Below are 22,075 nucleotides of genomic sequence, written 5' to 3'. Positions count from 1 at the left end.
GAGACACTGGGGGCATATACATCACACAAGGGGCTGGGGACATGTATATGCCCCCAGCCCCTCCTGTGATGTATATGTCCCCAGTCCCTCCTGTGATGTATATGCCTCCAGCCTTCCTGTGATGTATGTGCCCCCAGCTCCTCTTGTGATGTATATGCCCCCAGCCCCTCTTGTGATGTATGTGTCCCCATCACCTCTTGTGATGTATGTGCCCCCAGCCCCTCTTGTGATGTATATGCCCCCATCCCCTCTTGTGATGTATGTGCCCCCAGCCCCTCTTGTGATGTATATGCCCCCAGCCCCTCTTGTGATGTATATGCCCCCAGCCTCTCCTGTGAATATGTGCCCCCAGCCCCTCCTGTGATGTATGTGTCCCAGCCCCTCCTGTGATGTATATGCACCCCGCCCTTCCTGTGATGTATAAGAGACGCTGAGGACATGCACATCACAAGAGGGGCTGGGGACATACATATCACAAGAGGGGCTGGGGCGCAGATGCCACACAAGAGGGGCTGGGGCGCAGGTGCCACACAAGAGGGGCTGGGGCGCAGGCACCACACAAGAGGGGCTGGGGAACAGGCACCACACAAGAGGGGCTGGGGCACAGGCACCACACAAGAGGGGCTGGGGCACAGGCACCACACAAGAGGGACTGGGGCGCAGGCACCACACAAGAGGGGCTGGGTCGCAGGCACCACTGGGGGGGCACAGATATCACTTGCGGAGCCCTGACATCAGTGGGGGGAGGAGGGACACACAAACCTGGGGTGATACACAGCATTGGGGCGTACTCAGCACTGAGGGGAGGGGGGCCACAAAGCACTGGACAGGGCACACAGCAGCAGAGGGCTGGCGCTGGACACACAGCAGTGCTGGACTCACAGCACCGGAAATCAGGCACCAGAGATCAGGCACCGGAGAGCAGGCACCGGGCACGCAGCTCCGAGGGTCGGAGGGGCGGGAACGCAGTTCAGAGGGCCGGGGGGCGGCATGCAGCTCTGAGAGCCGGGGGTGGGAATGCAGCTCAGAAGGCCGGGGGGCGGGAACGCAGCTCAGAGGGTCGGGGGGCGGCATGCAGCTCCGAGAGCCGGGGGGCGGGAATGCAGCTCAGAGGGCCGGGGGGCGGGAACGCAGCTGAGAGGGTCGGGGGGCGGCACGCAGCTCCGAGAGCTGGGGACGGGAACGCAGCTCAGAGGGACGGGGGGCGGGAACGCAGCTCAGAGGGTGCAACTACGAGAGTCGGGAGGCAGGAACACAGCTCAGAGGGCCGGGGGGCGGCACGTAGCTATGAGAGCCGAGGGGCGGGAACGCAGCTCAGAGGGCGGGCAACGGAGAGCACTAAACCAGCTCCACAAAGTTAGTCCTCTCTCGCTGGCACTGGCCAGTTGGAGAACGCATTGGTAAGCACAGCAGCACATGAGCGGATTTAAAGAGCCGCACAGGATGGCGGTGGCGGCTCAAGCACTGCCGCCCCCGGGAATCTGCCCGGGGGCCATATAAAAGGGCATGGCAGGCCGTATATGGCCCGTGGGCCGGAGGTTCCCCACCCCTGCTTTAGTGGCACATGAAAGTCACTAAAGGGTGCCAGCTTAGAATATGCAGGGGGGTGAGACATTATATAGGTCTTTCTCATCTATCTATCTATCTATTCATCTATCAATCTTTCCCTCTATCCATTATCTGTCTGTCTATCTATCTATCTATCTATCTATTTATCGATTATCTATCTGTTATCTATTGCAGTTACAGCATAAAAAACTGCAGGGACCAACCTGCGGAAAAACCGCAGCAAAAACGCGGCAAAATCGTGGCAATTTGTCACCCAGTTTCTTCTGAGAGCACTGATACCCAACAAGTGGTGAGAAATCTCTGTGTGGACAAATTGGAGCGCTCGGATGGGAAGGAGCACCATTTGATTTCTGTAACATATATTTGGTTGAAATATATTGCAGGCAGCATGTTGCATTTGCAAGGTCCCTATGGTGCTTAACAGTAGAAACAGTAGAAACCCCCCAAAACCTATTTTGAAAACTACACCCCTCAAAAATTGTATCCAAGGGTATAGTGAGCAGTTTGAGCTCACAGTTTTTACACAGAATTTGATAACATTTCATTCTTTCTTGAGTCATGGCGACATGATGGATGAATGCTCTGTAGGAAGATCAATCTTGTACAAGCCAAGATAAGTCTTTCATGGTCTTCTCCACCTTTATCCTAATAGTATCAAGATATTGGTTTGCTGGTCTTCCCCTTCTCCTTGTTCTTTCTATTTTTCCAACCATAATGTCTTTCTCTAGTCATTGCTCTCTTCGTATGATTTTTCCAAAGTAGTCAAGTTGTTGCTTGGTGGTCCTTGCTTCGAGTGATATGTCTGGCTTGATTTGTTTCAAATTTGATTTGTTTGTTCTTTTTACCATCCATGGTATTAATAACATCCTTCTGCAGCACCACATTTCAAATGCATTGATACTTCTTCTGTCTTGTTTCTTTATCGTCCAGGTTTCACATCCATTTGTGACTACAGAAAAGACCAGACTATGTAAGAGTCGTGTCTTCATCACCAGTGAAATGTTCCTTGATTTGAGGATCTTGTCCAGTGATTTCGTTGTTGATTTGCCCATACTGTAGCTATTCTCCTATTGACATTTTAAGTTATTGCTGCATCTTGAGTGATCATTCATAGGTTGAAATTCTTTACAACTTCCAATTTGTTGCCTTCCATCTCAAATGTGTCCCAGTCATATCTGCCAATAGTCAATACCTCTGTCTTATTTGTATTGAGTAGGAATCCCATGTTTGAGCTTTCCATCTTGACATTCCATAATAAGTCCCTCATTTCATCTATGTTTGTTGCTATAAATGTTGTATCATCTCCATATTTAAGATTACTGATGATTTGTCCAGAAATTTTGATTTCTTTTTCTCTTTCAGCAAATAAATAGCTTCTGCATATAAATTGAAGAGAAATGGTGACGGGAAGCAGTCTTGTCTAACTCCTTGCTCAGCTTTGAACTAAGCTGTGTCACTGTTTTCTGGTGATCAACACAGTCAAAGGCTTTGCTGTAGTCGATGAAAGAAACATAGAGCTCCATGCTATCATTTTTGGCCTTTTCTATCATCCATCTAATGTTAGCAATTACATCTCTCGTTCTGCCTTTTCTGAATTGTGCTTGTTCCTCTGGCAACTTTTTGTTAAAGTAAAGGCTGCTTTACACGCAGCGACATCGCTACGATGTCACTCGTGAAAGCACCCACCCCCGTCGTTTGTGCATCACGGACAAATTGCTGCCCGTGGCGCACAATATCGTTAGGACTCGTCACACATACTTACCTTCCTAACGACGTCGCTGTGGCTGGCAAACAGCCTCTTTTCTAAGGGGGTGGTTCGTGCGGCGTCACAGTGACGTCACACGGCAGGCGTCCAATAGAAGCGGAGCGGCGGAGAGCAGCCACATGAAAGTCACGCCCACCTCGTTGCCGGAGGATGCAGGTACGGTGTTGTTCGTCGTTCCTGGGGTGTCACACGTAGCGATGTGTGCTGCTTTAGGGACGACGAACAACCAGCGTCCAGCACCAGCAACGATTTTGTGAAAATGAACGACGTGTCAACAATCAACGATTAGGTGAGTATTTTTGGTCGTTAACACTCGCTCATAGGTGTCACATGCAAGATTGTCGCTAACGACGCCAGATGTGCGTGACGAATTCAGTGACCCCCGACGACATATTGTTAGCGATATCGTTGCATGTAAAGCCCCCTTAAGGCTGTAGTCATCTTTGTTGGATCTTCAGTAGTATTTTGCTGGCATGACGTGTAAGCACAGTAGTCCAATATTTTTCACAGTCGGTGACATCTTGCTTCTACGGAATAGGAATAAACATCGATCTTATCCAGTACTTGACACAGGCATGTGATGACATCAGCTGCTGCTTCAGAAGATTTTATTTGTTCTTTTGGATTATTATCACATCCAGGTGCTTTGTTTTTTTACAGAAGCTGTATCGCAGCAACGTTATAAGTTAAATTGTTCGGTTCACTATCATTTAGTATGCACGATCTTTTAGTATGCTTTTCTAGTCTTGCCCTTCAGGTGTTCATTTTCTATCTCTCTACATATTCTTTATTATTAAAGTTCTTTGCTCGAATGGCTCTCTTTAGTTTTTTGCTGATATTCTCTGTAACTTGCTTGTTACCTTTTGCTTTTGAATTCGTCTTTTTTCTATGATCTAGGGGTATCTTTTGTTAACTATGGCTGCAGGGATCACTTCTACTTCTTGTTTATTGTCTTTATAGCTTCTTCAGTAAAAATAGTCTTTATATGTATCCATAATTCCTCAGGATTATTTAATTTGTGTCCAGAGATATAAATTGGTTGTGCACATCGTTGTAAAAACTTCAGGTATATTGGTCAAACTGAAGTTGGAAATGACATGTTGTCTAGTCCTTCTGGCAGCTTGACTTTAATCTTTGCTGTCAAAAATTCATGATCAGTTCCACAGTCAGCTCCTGGCCTTGTTTTTGCCGTAATGATCAGCGAGCACCATCTTTGTTGAACACATATGTAGTCAATCTGATTCTTATAGGCCTCATTTGGGGATGTTCATATGTAAAATCTATCGTTGTGATTTTGGAAGAAGGTGTTCATGATAGACAGTTAATTTGTCTTACAAAAACCAATGAATTGTCCTCCATCCTTGTTTCGTTCACCAAGTCCAAAAAGTCTCCAATGAAAATGAGTAAGTTTTGTTTTGGTGTCTTGTCGATTCCCTCTTGAACTTGATCATGCAATAGTTCAACGTCCTTCTCTTCGGTGTAGACATGTATAAATGAGACATGGATCGATACTCCTAGTTGTATTAAGATGACTATATCACTGTCAATATTGATGACTATATCAATATCATATTGAATCTATCTTTTTTCACTAATTCTGAGCATGTCGAGTTCTGTTCTGTCCATTTCAGCTTTGACAATGTTGAGTTTGCATTGATTCAGGGTTCATACATTCCAAGTTCCAAACTTTATGATATCTTTGCAGCTTTTGATTTTCCTTTTCAACCAAGCGATATCAGCAACAAGAGGTCTCTGTGACTTTGATCATAGCGTATCATGAGACTTGATCATACATTGGCTTCTCCCCAGTAGCTTGTTGAGTGCCTTCCTAACTAGGAGAGCATCTTCCAGCACTATATTGAAGTCATTTAGTTGTACTATAACTCAAGTTTTCTTGGCCTAATACGGAAGTAGATTGTCAGACTTTTCTTCTGTGCAGTAATGTGGCTCCTGTGAAGGAGACACACTAAATCAGAGTTGTATGTTATCAATACAAACAGCGTAATCAGCTTGATGGCAAAATACATTGCCGACAGCATGGCTTTCAACAAATACACAATACAGACATAAAAAAATACAATACATCCATCAAATACACAATACACACAATCAACACACAATGCAGATAAATACACAATACAGACATCCAATACACAATTTAGACATCAAACACACAATACAGACAGCAAAATATAATACATATGTCAAATACACAATACAGACAAATACATCAAATACACACACACATACACACATACATCAATTACAGAATGCAAACAACAAATACACAAAACAGGCATCAAATACATAATACAGACATCAAATACACAATAAAGACATCAAATACGCTATACAGACAACACAAACCACAATGCAAAATCAAATACAAAATGCAAACAACAAATTTACAATGCAGACGAATGCACAATAGAGACATCAAATACACAATTTAGACATCAAGTACAGAAAACAAAAAGACAATACATACATCAAATATACAATACACACAACAAATACACAATACAGACATCAAATACATAATGCACACAACAAATACTAATAAATAATAAAATCTTCAAATATGGGTTTTTGTAACATTTAGAGGTAAATAACATGTTTTGATCACTTTCAGTATAAGGTTGGGATCACATTCTTGTGTTCTGCACTGAGCACTTATGACATTGTTTCTGTGCAAATTCCACTAAAATGCGACTTATACTAAACCAATGATGGAACCAGTCATCATAATGGACACATGGAGACAGTGTCAACTCCATTTGGTATCCATCTTGCTAGGCATGCGAATAGTGATGGTGAACCCCCTGATGTTCGTGTTCGGGAGACTCACCCAAACTTTTTGTACAGTTCGAGTTTGGGTTCTGAGATAACACAAACTTGCGTCCGAACCCTAAACTTGGAGTTTACAGTTATGGGATGGGGTGGCGGGAGGGGCTGTAAAATAAAGAATATAGTTAAAAATAAACCTTGTCATTATACTTACCACTCCCGCGACGTGTCCTGCAGACTCTGTCTCCTGACCGCTTCCAGGTCCAGTCATTAACTTCCAGGGGTATTCACTACACTGCTCATCACTTGGAAGTCTTCGGCTGTTTTGGGCCATGTTCGCGGTGATGTCAGAGTTCACACGAGTCCATGAGCCATGGACTTGATTGAACTTTGACTGTCACTGTGCGAGTCTCTCATAGGTATCACTTGGCATGGCACACTCTCTCCTTACAGGAGTGGGTTGGCTGCATGTATTTCCATGCAGCTGAGGTGTTCCTGTCAGGAGAGTGTTCTCCTTGCTGGGTGATACCGATACGAGACTCGCAAGAGTCATACGCAAGTGGAATTATACCCTCAGTGTCAGCCTGCTTCTCGCGCTGTATAGAGATTTGTCTGTACAGAGCGATGAAGCAGAGGTGACATTGCTCTACCTGTGGACTACCCAAGTGCACAGATGAGGCTTGCGTATGACTCTTGTGAGTCTCATATCGGTATCACACAGCATGACGCACACTCTCCTGACAGGATGACCTTAGCAACATAGAAATACATGCAACCGATCCACTCCTGTCAGGAGAGTGTGCGCTGTGCCGGGTGATACCAATGCGAGACCCACACAGTGACAGTCAAAGTTCCATCGAGTCCATGGGTCATAGACTCTGTTGAACCCTGACGTCACCGCGAACATGGCCTAAAACTGCCGAGTGACGAGCAGTGCAGTGAATACCACCAGAAGTTAATGATTGGATCCAGAAGAAGAAGCGTCCAGGAGACAGTGGCTGCGCAGGTCTGCAGGACGCGTCATGGGACCGGTCAGTATACTCATAATGTTTTTTACTAATGTGTTTTTTTTTACAGCCCGTGGACCCGAACTGGACCCGAACTGTAACACGAGCTTCCCAGGAAAACTCGTGTTTGGGATCATGTGCACGAACACTGTGTGTTCGGTACAGACCACGAACTACAGTTCATGTTCGCCCATCCCTATGCGCGACCCTACTTTTGTGCTAAAAAGATGCCTAAATTCATGGGACACTGCTGGAACAGACCAGATGGATTACAAAGTGTCTTCCTCTGCCTCATTATAGTGAGTGGTTCCATCAGAGGTTTTGCCTGAATCACGGTTCTGGGGATTTACACAGAAATCCCGATGTAAGTGCTCAACGGAGAGCACAGAATTAATAAGAACTAAGACTTATTCCAATTTTTGAGAGAGAGACTGAACAAGTGGACAGCAGTACAAGAATATTTCTTATTTTTATTTTTTTGCGGCTTTCATCGTGCAATATTAGTGGTAAGATGGCTTTATTCTTCGAGTTGGTGGGGTTACGTTACCAGATTATATAGTTTCTTTTTATGTTTTGCTACTATCACACAGTAAGCCCTGTGTGCACACTATGTTTTTTGCCACGGTTTTGCCACGGTTTTCGCTGCAGAAAAGGTGCATTTTTTGTTCTTAACCTTGCTGCAGTCTTTCCCCAGCAAAACCTATGGAAAAAAAAATACTATGCGCACACTGCGTTTTTTTTTACCTCTAGGTTTTGCTGCAGAATCTCTGCAGCAAAACGAATAAGCATGTCACTTCTTTTCCGCAGGTACCTGCGTTTACTGCCATAGAAATGGTAAAAAAATGCAGGTACCAACCTGCGGAAAAAATGCGGCAAAACCATGGCAATACCGCGGCAAAACCACCCTTAACAGCAACAATTGCAATTAAGTGTTTGCGACAACTGGCAATGAGACTTTTACAACGCTCTTGAGGAATTTTGGCAAACTAACCTTTGCAGAATTGTGATAATTCAGCCACATTGGAGGGTTTCTGAGCATAAACTGTCTTTTTAATGTCATGCCACAGCCTCAATTGGATTAAGTGCAGGACTTTGACTAGGCCACTACAAAGTCCTAAGTTTGTTTTTCTTAGGCCAGTCAGAGGTTGACTTGCTGGTGTGTTTTGGATCACTAAATCGCTGCTTAATCCAAGTGCATTTCAGCTTGATGCCATGAACAGATTGCCAGACATTCTACTTCAGGATTTTTTGGTAGGCAGCAGAATTCATGGTTCTATTTACCACAACAATTCTTCTAAGGTCTTAAGCAGCAAAACAACCTCAGGCCATCACAGTACCACTATATTTTACTGTTGGTATGATGTTCCTTTTCTGAAATGCTGTGTTACTTCTACACCAGTGGTAATGGGACATACACCTTCCAAAAAGTTCAACTTTTGTCAGTCCATAGCGTATGTTCCCAAAAGTCTTGGGGATCATCAAGATGTTTTCTGGAGAAACTAAAATAAGCCTTTATGTTCTTTTTGCTCAGCAGGGGTCTTTGTCTTGGTACTCTTTCTATGCAAGCCATTTTTGCCCAGTCTCTTTCTTATGGTGGCGTCACAAACACTGACCTTAACTGAGGCAAGTGAGGTCTGTAATTCTTTTTATGTTGTTTTAGGGTCTTTTGTGACTGCTTTCATGAGTCTTTGCTGCACTCTTGGGGTAATTTTGCTTGGTCAGCCACTCCTGGGAAGGTTTTAATTTATTCCTGAATTTCTTTGGATCGCTGCATGATGTCTAGGTTTTGTGGATCTTTTGGTCTACTTCACTTTGTTAGGCAGGTCCTATTTAAGTGGTTTCTTGATTGAAAAAAGGTGTGGCAGAAATCAGGTTTGAGTATGGCTAGGGAAATTGAACTTAGCTTCCAAAAGCTGTGATAAACAACAGTTAATTTATGTTTTAAGGAGATGGTGTCAATCACTTTTTCACACAGGACCCTATAGGTTTAGTTTTGTTTTTCCCTTAATTATAAAGACCTTCATTTATAAACTGTATTCTGTGTTTAGTTGTGTTATCTTTGTCTAATACTTAAATTTGTTTGGTGATCTTAAACATTTAAGTGTGACAAACATGCAAAAGAATAAGAAATCAGGAAGAAAGGAAAAATACTTTTTCACACCACTATATATTTACTTAGAAAATTGGTGAGGTGTTCAATACTTATTTCATCTGCTGTATGTGGAGTACATTTAGTTCACATTTCACTATTGGTAGACCTACTGAATACTGTACTGTATATCAACTATACCTTTAGTGTAATGTACTCTTTTATGGTAATGTTTTGAACTTTTTTTTTAAAAAAAAATATTTATTTTATTTTGTCTATTATCACAATAATAAAAACATAAAAAAAGACTTTTTAACATAAGCAATAGCTTGTGTTCTACATGCATCTTCATTTTTTTAGACACAAAAAAATATTGTGTTACTTTTACTTATGTATGGCCACTGAGGGAAAACTGCTTCCAGAGCAGAAGTCAGTCTGTGGTGTGCACTATTTATGAACATTTGCTTGACCTATGGATATTATGAAACCTCTAAGGGACCAAGAAATCTGCTTTCAAATGGAGATGGGAAGGCTGCCAGTCATTTTTGAGGGGGGTTAAATACGAAGAATGTCAAAAATGCAGAGCTTTCATCTTCTACATTAATGACTGCTAGCAAACATGACACAAGAGATGAGTCTTTGCTGTATGATTGCGGTTATACAATAAACAGCATTAAGTCAATAATGTGATTGCCGTTGATTGAATGGGTCAGTTGGAAAATTATTACCCACTTTACAACCCATTAACATCCAAGCACACATTACAGGGACAGGCCTGCCACTTTCGAAAGTTGCTTACTTCAATGTAATTTAGAGACATTTAACATCTTATTGTAGGACAAGTATTTCTTACTTAACTGTCCCTGACATGCGTTGTAAGTATTTTCTGTCTCTAGTCTGTCTTGTGATCATGGCCTTATGGTGGTCATTTCCTGTCTAATTGTTAGAATTTACTGCCTTGTTGAACTTAAGAAGCAAAATTTCTATCTGGCTTCTAGTTTTAATTGTGTATTCCAGAAAATTAAATATCTCTTTTCCAGTTACAATAACCATTGTCCATACTGCTAAATTTGTTTCAGGTTTGTCTTCATCATCGGCACTTCAGTGGCTCTAGCTTTTAGCTCCATGTTGAAGAGAGGATTTCATCGTTCACAGCTGGTGCGCAAACTGACATGGAGAACTTGTGTCCTTATAGCTATAGGAGTTTTCTTCCTTAACTATGGCCCAGCTGATGGTCCATGTGAGTAATAACTCTTGATGAGTAATAGTATCAACATAAATTTGCAACCTGTAGTACAAAAATCTAACTTTATTCCATCGTTTTATCTTTTTTTCTCTTTCTTTTTTCTACCTGTGAAAAAAAGATAATTTATTTTCCTAACTGTGATTCATTCTTTGCATGGTACAGATATACCTGTATTGGTGAAGCCTAATGTAGATACATTGGGTGTTCACCAATCAATCTATACATAAACAGTGAGGAAAATAAGTATTTGATGCATTGCCAATTTTGCACGTTTTCCCACCTACAAAGAATGGAGAGATCTGTCATTTTTGTCATAGGTACACTTCAACTGTGACAGACAGAATCCCCCAAAAAAATCAAGAAAATCACATTGATTTTGAAATAATTAATTTGCATTTTATTGCATAAAATAAGTATTTGATACAAGAAAAAAAAAAGAATTTAAAATTTGGTACACAAATCTTTGTTTGCAATTTAGAGAGGTCAGACATTTCCTGTAGTTCATGACCAAATTTGCACACACTGTGGCTTTACTCCATACAGATCTTCTCCAGATCCTTCAGGTTTCGGGGCTGTCGCTGGGCAACATTGAGCTTCAGCTCTTTCCAAAGATTTTCTATTGGGTTCAGGTCTGGAGACTGGCTATGCTACTCCAGAACCTTGAAATGCTTCTTACTGAGCCACTGCTTAGTTTCCCTGGCTGTGTGTTTTGGGTCATTATCATGCCAAAAGACCCAGCCATAACTCATCTTCAATGAGGGAAGGAGGTTGTTGGCCAAAATATCGCAATACACGACCCCATTTATCCTCCCTTCAATACAGTCATGTCGTCTTTGCAGAAAAGCACCCCTACCGTATGTTGTTTCCAACACCATGCTTCACAGTTTTGATGGTGTTCTTGGGTTTGTGCTCATCCTTTTTCTTCCTCCAAATGCAGCGAGTGGCAATAATACCAAAAAGTTCTATTTTGGACTCATCTGACCACATGCCTGTTCTGGATGATTCAGATGGTCATTGGTGAACTTCAAACGGGCCTGAACATGTGCTTGCATGAGCAGGGGAACCTTGCGTGTCCAGCAGGATTTTAATGCATGACAGTGTAGTATGTTAATAACGGTAATCTTTGAGACTGTAGTCTCAGTTCTATACAGGACATTAACCAGGTCCTCCCGTGTAGTTCTGGGCTGATTCCTGACCTTTCTCAGCATCATCCTTACCCCACTAGGCAAAATCTTGCATGGAATGCCTGTTATGATCTGGAACCATGGAAAATCACAATAGATCCTTGGCAAAAAAGGTGACAAGAGCATTGGCAACTAATTTGGCCGCCATCCCCTTACTAACCATCAACACTAGAAGTAGCTGAGGGGTGAACTAACATCCTATGCACCCCGAACCCAGCCGGAGAACTAGCTATAAGGAAAGAAGGATGAATAACTCTCTGCCTGAGAAATAGACCGCAAAGGTATAGCAAGCCCCCCACATTCAAAGACTATGGTGATATAGGAAAACACAATACACAGATGGATGATAGGATTAGCAGAGGTGAGGCCCCATTGACTAAATAGGAAATAATAGGAAAGGGGCTGATGGTGGCCAGAGAAAAAACCCTAAAAAAATTCAAATACCTGATAGTACAAAAAGTCCTCAGATCGCACGATCTGAACTCCGTCCTATATCAGGCACTCTTGTCAAACCAATGAACAGAAAACAGGAACAATTACAAATTCAAGAAGCAACAAACACATGGATTTCTAGGAGCAATACTCCAAACATAGCTGCAGGGAGCTTCCCAGCTAAGCAACAGAGAGGGAAGATTCCTCCATGCAAATGAACTGACAATAACCACAGTAAATGACAAACCCAGATAAGAACAAAAAGAACAAAACAACATAAGAAAGAACAAAGCACTTATTTGGGGTAGATGTGGTCTGGAGCAAGATGAGAAGGCTGCTAAACTAAAGAACAAATGACAACCGATTCAGACTGCTAGCAGACCAAGGTTTAAATAGGCAGAAAGTTAGCAATGGAAACGCCCATTGCTCCAGCACACCTGGTCTCTATCCAAACTATTCCTGGCCACAAGAGGGAGCCTCACAGCAGCAAAAGCATAACTGACATTCACAACAGTACCCCCCCCTTGAGCAGGGGTCACCAAACCCTCACCAACGCCACCGAGTTACTTAGGATGAGCATGATGGAAGGCGCAAACCAACCTGTCCGCATGAATGTCAGAAGCCACAACCCAAGAGTTATCCTCCTGCCCATAACCCTTCCATTTCACAAGGTATTGAAGCTTCCGCCTACAGCGACGGGAATCCAGAATCTTTTCAACCTCATACTCCAGATCCCCTTGTACCAAAACAGGGTCAGGAAGCGCTACTGCAGGAACTGTTGGTTCCACATGTCTCTTCAACAAGGACTTATGGAAGACATTGTGAATCTTAAATGACGCAGGCAGAGCCAAACAGAAAGATACAGGGTTGATAATCTCCGAAATCTTATAAGGTCCAATAAATATGGGCTTAAATTTAGGAGATGGAACACTCATAGAAATATTTTTAGAGGACAACCACACCTTGTCCCCACTTTAAATCGGGGACCAACAGTTCGACGCCGATTGGCAAACTTTTGGGCAGTTTCTTGTGACTGAAACAATTAATCCACTACCTGCCCCCAAATCTGCTGCATTCTGTTTACCACAGAATCCACCCCCGGACAGTCAGATGCCTCAAGCTGCCCCGAGAAGAACCTGGGGTGATACCCAAAATTGCAGAAAAATGGAGACACCAATGTGGTAGAGCTAGCCCTATTGTTAAGGGCAAATTCAGCCAAAGGCAAAAACGAAACCCATTCATCCTGATCCGCAGAAACAAAACACCGTAAATAGGTCTCCAGGGTCTGGTTAGCCCTTTCAGTCTGACGGTTGGTCTGAGGATAAAACGCCGAGGAGAAAGACAGCTGAACACCCAATTTGGAACAAAAAATCCTCCAAAATCTGGATACGAACTGCACTCCTCTGTCAGAAACAATGTTTTCGGGAATACCATGCAAACGAACAAAATGTTGGAAAAACAAAGGCACCAACTCTGATGAAGACGGCAACTTAGATAGGGAAACTAAGTGGACCATCTTGGAGAATCTATCACAGATCACCCAAATCACAGTCATTTTCTGAGAGACGGGAAGCTCTTAAATAAAATCCATAGAGAAATCCCGCCAGTGCCAACCGCAGATCAGGCGAAATGGCCGAGAGAACTACACCATCATTCAGGATAGTAGACAGCTCGGCAACCTCCAAAGAGTCAGCACAGAAACTCCTGGAAAGGGCATCGTCCTTAACATTATTGGTGCCTGGCAAAAAAGAGACCACAAAATTAAACCGAGTAAAAAACAAAGCCCACCTGGCCTGTCGAGGATTCAACCTCTTGGCAGATTCCAGATAGGTAAGATTCTTGTGGTCCGTAAGCACCACAACCTGATGTCTAGCCCCTTCCAACCAATGTCTCCATTCTTCAAACGCCCATTTCATAGTCAATAATTGCCGGTTGCCCACATCATAATTCCGTTCAGAAGGAGCAAACTTCCGAGAGAAAAAGGCACAGGGCTTAAGTTTACCCGAAATAGAGTCTCGTTGAGACAGAACATCACCTGCTCCGATCTCTGAGGCATCGATCTCAACTTGAAATGGGCGAGACACATCAGGTTGCTGCAGGAATGGGGCAGAAGTGAACCACCTCTTAAGCTCCTGGAAGGCCACAATTCCCTCTGGGGTCCAATTCTCAGCATCAGCTTCCTTTTTGGTCAAATCTGTCAGAGGTTTGACAATGGCAGAAAAATTGGCTATAAATTTACGGTAAAAATTTGCAAACCTCAAAAACTGCTGCAGGGATTTTAGAGAAGTCGGTTGCACCCAGTCGTAAATAGCCTGAACCTTAACCGGGTCCATTTCGATCGTGCAGGGAGACAAAATGAACCCCAAAAAGGAAATCCTTTGCACCCCAAAGAGGCACTTTGACCCCTTAACGTACAGTGCATTATACTTGAGTATCTGAAAAACAGCCCGTACTTGCCCAACATGAGCGTTCCAATCATCAGAAAAAATCAAGATGTCATCCAAATAGACAATCAAAAATTTACTAATAAGGTCCTGGAAAATATCATTTATGAAGGTCTGGAAGACAGAGGGGGCATTAGTGAGCCCAAAGACATCACTAGGTACTCAAAATGCCCATCAGGAGTATTAAAAGCTGTCTTCCATTTATCACCCTCCTTAATACGGATGAGATTGTACGCACCCTTAAGATCCAGTTTCGTAAACCATTTGGCACTCTTCACTCTAGAGAAGAGATCAGACATCAGAGGCAAAAGGTTATGATATTTGATCGTGATTTTATTAAGAAGGCGGTAATCAATACAAGGTCTCAACAACCCATCTTTCTTAGCAACAAAGAAAAAGCCAGCACCCAAAGGAGAAGATGAGGGCCGAATGTGCCCCTTCTCCAATGATTCACTGATGTATGACCGCATGGCATCATGTTCGGGCACAGACAAGTTGAAAATCCGCCCCTTGGGTAATTTACAACTGGGCACCAAATCAATGGACCAGTCGTAGTCCCGGTGTGGGGGCAGAGAATCAGATTCCTGGTCATTAAATACATCACGGAAATCAGACAAGAAAGCCGGAACATCAACTGTCTGAGCAGACGTGGACAACACTGAAAGGTCCTGATGCACACCTTGACAAACCCAACTAGCTACCAATAAGGATCTCCAGTCAAGAACTGGATTATGGGTCTGCAACCACGGAAATTCCAGTACCAAAGTTTCCTGTAAATTATGCAATACTAAAAATGTACAAGTTTCCTGATGCGCTGGTGCTACTCTCATAGTCACCTGGGTCCAAAATTGGGGTTTATTTTCTGCCAAAGGTGTAGCATCAATGCCCCTTAAAGGAATAGGAGTTTGCAAAGGAACTATGGGGAAACCACAATCCCTAGCAAACCCAAAATCCATTAAATTGAGTGCTGCCCCTGAGTGCACAAAGGCCAGTGCAGAAAATGAAGACAATGAGCAAATCAGTGGGACAGACAAAAGAAACTTTGGTTGCAAAGAACCCACAGTAACAGAACTAGCCAGTCTCCTTTCACGTTTAGGGCAGACACAGATATTATGAGAAGCGTCCCCACAATAGAAGCACAGTCTATTCTTCCGTCTGAACCCCTGCCGACTAGCATTAGAGAGGACCCTATTACACTCCATAGGCTCCAAAGGCTGTTCCACAGGCAAAAATCAGCAGGTATCTTCCTGCGCTCACGTAACCGCCTATCGATCTAAATGGCTAAAGTCATAGAGGCATCAAGACCAGACGGGACGGGGAATCCCACCATTACATCCTTCACATTATCAGCAATATCCTTCCGAAAAAGAGCCGCAAGCGCATCATCATTCCATTTGGTAAGGACCACCCACTTTCGAAATTTCTGACAAAAAGTTTCTGCAGAATCCAGACCCTGAGTTAAGGACAACAAGGCCTTTTCTGCTTGGTCCACAATATTGGGTTCGTCATATAATAATCCCAAGCCCTGAAAAAAGGAGTCTACATCACTGAGAATCGGATCATCAAACGCCAAGAGAAGGCCCAGTCCTGAGGGTCACCACGCAGTGAGGAGATGACAATCTTGACCTGCTGTACGGGATTCCCTGAGGACTTAGGGCGCAGGTCAAAAAATAATTTACAGTTATTTTTGAAGCTCAAAAATCTCGACCTATTTCCCGAAAAAAATTCAGGAACGGGAATCTTAGGCTCTGCAAGGGGAATATGTGTAAGATAAGACTCTATACGACGAACCTTAGCATCAAGATGAGCAACACGCTCACCCAATTCATCCATGCTAGAAAAAAAAAATCTTCCACGAAACCCAAAGAAAAAGAGGAAAAAATAAAAAAAAAATTTCAGCAGACTTTTTTTTTTTCCTTCTTAAGAGTACCCTTTAAATTTTAGGCCGGTTGTACTGTTATGATCCGGAACCATGGAAGATCACAATAGATCATTGGCAAAAAAGGTGACAAGAACATTGGCAACTAATCTGGCCGCCATTCCCTTACTAACCATCAACACTACAAGCAACTGAGGGGTGAACTAACATCCTATGCACCGCGAACCCAGCCAGAGAAATAGCTATCCTAAAGGAAGGAAGGATGAATAACTCTCTGCCTCAGAAATAGACCGCAAAGGTAAAGCATGCCCCCCGTATTCAAAGACTCCGGTGATATAGGAAAACACAATGCACAGATGGATGATAGGATTAGCAGAGATGAGGCCCCATTGACTAAATAGGAAATAATAGGAAAGGGGCTGATGGTGGCCAGAGAAAAATCCCTACAAAAATCCAAATATCTGATAGTACAAAAAGTCCTCAGATCGCACGAGCTGAACTCCGTCCTAAATGAGGCGCTCTTGTCAAACCAATGAACAGAAAACAGGAACAATTACAAATTCAAGAAGCAATAAACTCATGGACTTATAGGAGCAATACTCCAAACATAGCTGTAGGGAGCTTCCCAGCTAAGCAACAGAGAGGGAATATTCCTGCATGCAAATGAACTGACAATAACCACAGTAAATGACAAACCCAGATAAGAAAAAAAAAAACAACATAAGAAAGAACAAAGCACTTATCTGGGGAAGATGTGGTCTAGAGCAAGATGAGAAGGCTGGTAAACTAAAGAACAAATGACAACCGGCTCAGCCTGCTAGCAGACCAAGGTTTAAATAGACAGAAAGTTAGCAATGGAAACGCCCATTGCTCCAGCACACCTGATCTCTGTCCAAACCATTCCTGGCCACAAGAGGGAGCCTCACAGCAGCAAAAGCATAACTGAAATTCACAACAATGCCAGACCGAATAAGATTGATAGTCATCTTGTGTTTCTTCCATTTTCTTTTTTAAAATAGATAATTTTTTTAGTTTTTTCCATTTTCTAATAATTGTGCCAACAGTTGTTGCCTTCTCACCAAGCTGTTTGCCTATTGTCCTGTAGCTCATCCCATCTTGTGCAGGTCTACAATTTTGTCCTTAGTGTCCTTAAACAGTTCTTTGGTTTGGCCGTTGTGGAGAGGTTGGAATGTAATTGAGTGTGTGGACAGGTATCTTTTATACAGGTAACAGGTTCAAACAGATGCAATTAATGCAAGTAATGAGTGCCGAGTAGGAGGACTTCTTAAAGAAAAAAAATATATATATACTTTTTTTTAAAATGTATATAGTTATTAATTTTTAATTTTAAAATGATCTCAATACACAAGTCTCTTAGGCTTAGGCCTAAAAGCATACAAATCGGTCAAGTGCAATGCGAGAAAAACTATGCATTGCACTTGAACCAAACTTATTCAATGAGACACAGCAGATCCATGATTTTTTTTCTAATGCTAGTTTGGCATGAGAAAACAATTGCAATGTGCTGCAAGTGCCTCTGCAAATTGGATTCATGTGCACACATATAAGTCTGTAAGTGCGTGTAAAAATTGGATTGCACTCCATCTCACCATCTTGTCCACAGCTGTGCTCCTATTCTCGCATGTGAGAGAATCGGATTACAGTAAAATGTCACTTGGCTCACGCTTGCACCAGTGTTTGACCCGAGTGTCATTAAGATGCAGCATTTGGATGCCATCTGCTAGTGTGATGCCAGCCTTAGGTAAAAACAAAAGTTTTAAAATGGCATGTGTGAAATATTGTCTAAAATTCTGTAAAATGTCTTTGTATGATGTAACATTAGAGGGAATCTGTCACCAGAATTTTGCTGTGTAATCTGAAAGCATCATAACCCTGAGTACCATGTGCTGCCACTTACTAGGCTGTGTCCTGCTATTTCAATACAATTAGGCCACATGCACTTGTTGAGTGTTTAGTGAGTTTTTTGTTTCAGTAATTGTAAACCAAAACCAGGAGTGGGTGAAAAATGCAGGCATGGTGCATTTGTTTATATTATAATTTTCCTCTGATTGTTCCATTCCTGGTGTTGTCTTACAAATACTGAGGTAAAAAAACTCAACAAATACTCAATTTGTGCTTGTGCCCTAAGTGTTTTATCAGCAAGAGATTGTCACTACAGGACAACTGGTCTCATGCCTCTTGGCCCAACCACACAACCCGCACTGAAATGTAAACTTACGTAATGGTCGAGAAGGGGTTCCTGCAAAATTATGTAAATTTATGCCATGGCGATATTACAGGCCCATGAAAACCTTAGGGCTAAAACAATATTTTAGTAGAAAAATTGTAATTTTTTACTTTCACAGTCCATTGTTATACATTTCAATAAATCACCTATTGGTTAAAATTGCTCACTATACCCATAGATGAATTCCTTGAGAGGTGTATTTTCTAGATTGGGTTAATTTGTGGGGGATTTCTACTGTTTTGGCATGGCAGGGGCTTTTCAAATGTGATATGTCGTCCGCAATCTATTACAGCCAAAATGGAGCTCCAAACTTCAAATAGCGCTTCTTCCATCCTGAGCCCTGTTGTGCACCCAAACAGTAGTTTACTATCACTCATGGGGTATCGGTGTACACAGAAGAAATTTCACGACCAATTGTATAGTCCACTTTCTCCTCTTACATTTGTGAAAATGAAAAATTTGGGATTAAAGTAAAATTTTTGTAGTAAAAATGTATTTTTTCCATTTTCACGGCTTAACGTTATAAAATTATTTGAAGTACCTGTGGGTTCAAGTTGCTAACCAAACATCAAGATAAATTCTTTAAAGGGTCTAGTTTCCAAAATGTCATCACTAGTAAGGTCATCTACTATTGGGTACATCAGGACCTCTGCAAACGCAGCATGGAATCTGCTATCTTTTTCAGCCAATTCGGCTTTCCAAAATTCAAATAGCTCTTTCCCTTCCAAATCCTGCCGTGAGCCTAAACAGACGTTTTTCACAACATATGCGGTATCAGCATATTCAAGGGAAATTTCACATCAAATGGTATGGTCCATTTTCTCCTGTTACCTTTGTAAAATAAAAAATTTGGGGCTAAAGCAATGTTTTTTGGAAAAAAATAAAATTATTTTTTTTCCTTCACATTGCTTAAATTCATATGAAGCATCTAAAGGGTTAACAAACTTCTTGGATGTGGTTTTGAGCAATTTGAGGAGTACAGTTTTCAGAATGTTTTGGGTAATTTTTATCACATAGGCCTATCAAAGTTACTTCAAATGTGATCTCTAAAAATATTTTTTTTGTTAATGTTGTTGGAAAAATGAGAAATTGCTGATAAAATGTTAACCCTTCTAACTTTTAAACAAAGAAAAAATATATTTTTAAAAATGGTGCTTATGGAAATTAGACATGTGGCAATGTTATTTATTAATGATTTTCTGTGATATAGCTATGTGGTTTAAAGACATAAAGAGTTCGAAAATTGCAAACTGTTCACATTTTTTGTCAATTTTTTTTGTTATTTTCATAAATAAAGAGAAATCATATCGACCAAAGTTTACCAGTAACATTAAGCACAATGTGTCGAGGTAAAACAAAGTCAGAATCACTAGGTAATACTGACGCATTCCAGAGTTCTTACCACATAAAGGCCTTGTGCGCACGTCGCGTCGTGTCTCTGCAGAAATTTCTGCAGGGATTTGACAGCACATATGCACATCAAATCGCTGCAGAAACACTGCAGAAAAAAAAATGATTTCATGCGCTCTGGATGCTGCCTCTCCCATAGACAGAGTGGGACCTGCATCCAAAGTGCATGGACTAATTGACATGTTGCTTTTTAGAACGCAGCGATTTGGAACAAAATTTTGGCATCCAAATCGCTGCGCTCTCAAACGCAACGTGTGAACGTATAATGCACAATCTTCATAGATTGTGCTGGGGACGCAGGTCACATGCATTTACGCTGCGGTGCAATATGCAGCGTAAATGCATGAAATTCGTCAACGTGTGCATGAGCCCAAAGTGACACTGGTCAGAAGAGTAAAATTTGGCCTGATAAGGAAGGTGAAAACAGGCTCAGGGGTGAAGGGGTTAACAGCTTTCTGTCACTATAATATGTACACAAAAAGCTGTGGTGTCGGTTGGGTTATTCACAGCTCAACAACTGAGCTTAGCTACATCTGCAGCAGAGAAAACTGTGATTCTAATCTTAGTGATATATTGCTGGAATCAGGTTTCTTCTCCAACATCAGTCTAATATCAGATTACATAGCAAAAATCTGCTAACAGATTCCCATTGACATAATAATTCACTGGTAATAAGGGCCTTAACCCATTTACTCCGGGTGATTTTCCAGTTTTTCGTTTTTGCTTTCTCCTCCCCTTCTTCCAAGAGCCATAACTTTTTTATTTTTTGGCCTACAGTTTTTTGCGGAACAGTTTGTACTTTTGAATGCCACCCTTCATTTTATCATGTGATGCATTGGAAAGCAGCAAAAAAACTGCATATTAAAACTGTAAAAAAAGGGAATTTCACAATTGTTTTTTGAGTTTGTTATTTACCATGTTCAGTATACGGTAAATCTGACCTGGCAATACCCAGGCCAGTGTGATTACGTAGATAGTTTGACTCTTTTCTTTAAATGTTGAGCAAAAAATTCCTGACATTATTTTTTTTAAATAATTTTGGCTGTATCTCATGTTTTAGAAATCCGTAACACTTTTTCAGTTTTGTGATATGGGGCTGTGTGAGGACTTGCTTTTTGCTCCCTGAACTGACATTTGTGTTTTTACTGATATCATTTGGGTAAATGTTTTGATCACCGCTTTTTACATTTTATTGCAAAGTTACAGCAACCAAAAAAATAAGTTATTGTGGCATTTAGATTCTTTTTCTTGTTACTCTGTTTACCGATTGCATTAATTTATTTTATATTTCATAGATTGCAAGACCAAATATGGGTTCTATATTGTTTTATTTATGATATTGCAAAAAAGAGTGCTATGAACTTATGGGGTTTTTTTTAATAACTTTTTTTTTATTTTTTACTGTATCTAACTAAACCAAAAAGCAAAATGAAAGTAACAACACCGGTGTAAAACAGATGAAGTTTTATTAATGAAATACAAAATCACTACAGAATATAAAAAAAGGAGAAAAGACACACAAGATATTCAAGCACAGGTCAGAAAACCAAACAAATGTAAATGCTAAATACAGGGTAACCAATAAATCACACCTGGATGCCAGGTAAAGCAGCCCAATAACAATTGGATCATATTACCAAGGAAATACATGCAACGAAGTCAGAATACAAAGAACATCAATAAACGATGGTGACGTAAAAGGATGAGCCAATAATCAAAAAAGCCATAAAGTATATGGTAAACTCTTTCCCCTAGTAGAAATATTTAGGATATTTTATCCTTCTGCTTTTATTTTATGTTTCATCAATAAAATTTGATCTGATTTACATTAATGTTGTCACTTCCATTTTGCTTTTTGGCTTAGTTAATTATTATAAGATTTACGGCCCTGTTTTTTCATTTTTTTTACTGTATTTAATAGTCCCCTTAGGACTGATTGCTTGTGCAATACATAGCAGTGCACCAGCACTTCTATGTATAGTAAAAATCACGATCGCCTATGAAAACCAGCTGAA

The 22,075-nt window shown here is 41.5% G+C and overlaps 1 protein-coding gene across 1 annotated transcript in view; it reads left to right on the top strand.

The window, feature by feature from the left end:
- LOC142311037 (heparan-alpha-glucosaminide N-acetyltransferase-like) overlaps positions 1-22,075 on the top strand; it is a 1,039,195-nt gene that overhangs the window by 428,553 nt on the left and 588,567 nt on the right. The window contains exon 10 of the mRNA XM_075349039.1: positions 10,297-10,457. Within this exon, the coding sequence (XP_075205154.1) occupies positions 10,297-10,457 (161 nt within the window). The remainder of the gene's footprint in view (positions 1-10,296; positions 10,458-22,075) is intronic.

Source organism: Anomaloglossus baeobatrachus, chromosome 5, assembly GCF_048569485.1.
Source record: "Anomaloglossus baeobatrachus isolate aAnoBae1 chromosome 5, aAnoBae1.hap1, whole genome shotgun sequence".
Classification (NCBI taxonomy): Eukaryota; Metazoa; Chordata; class Amphibia; order Anura; family Aromobatidae; genus Anomaloglossus; species Anomaloglossus baeobatrachus.
The sequence above is the reverse complement of the archived record's forward strand: the minus strand, read 5'-3'. Positions and strand labels throughout refer to the sequence as shown.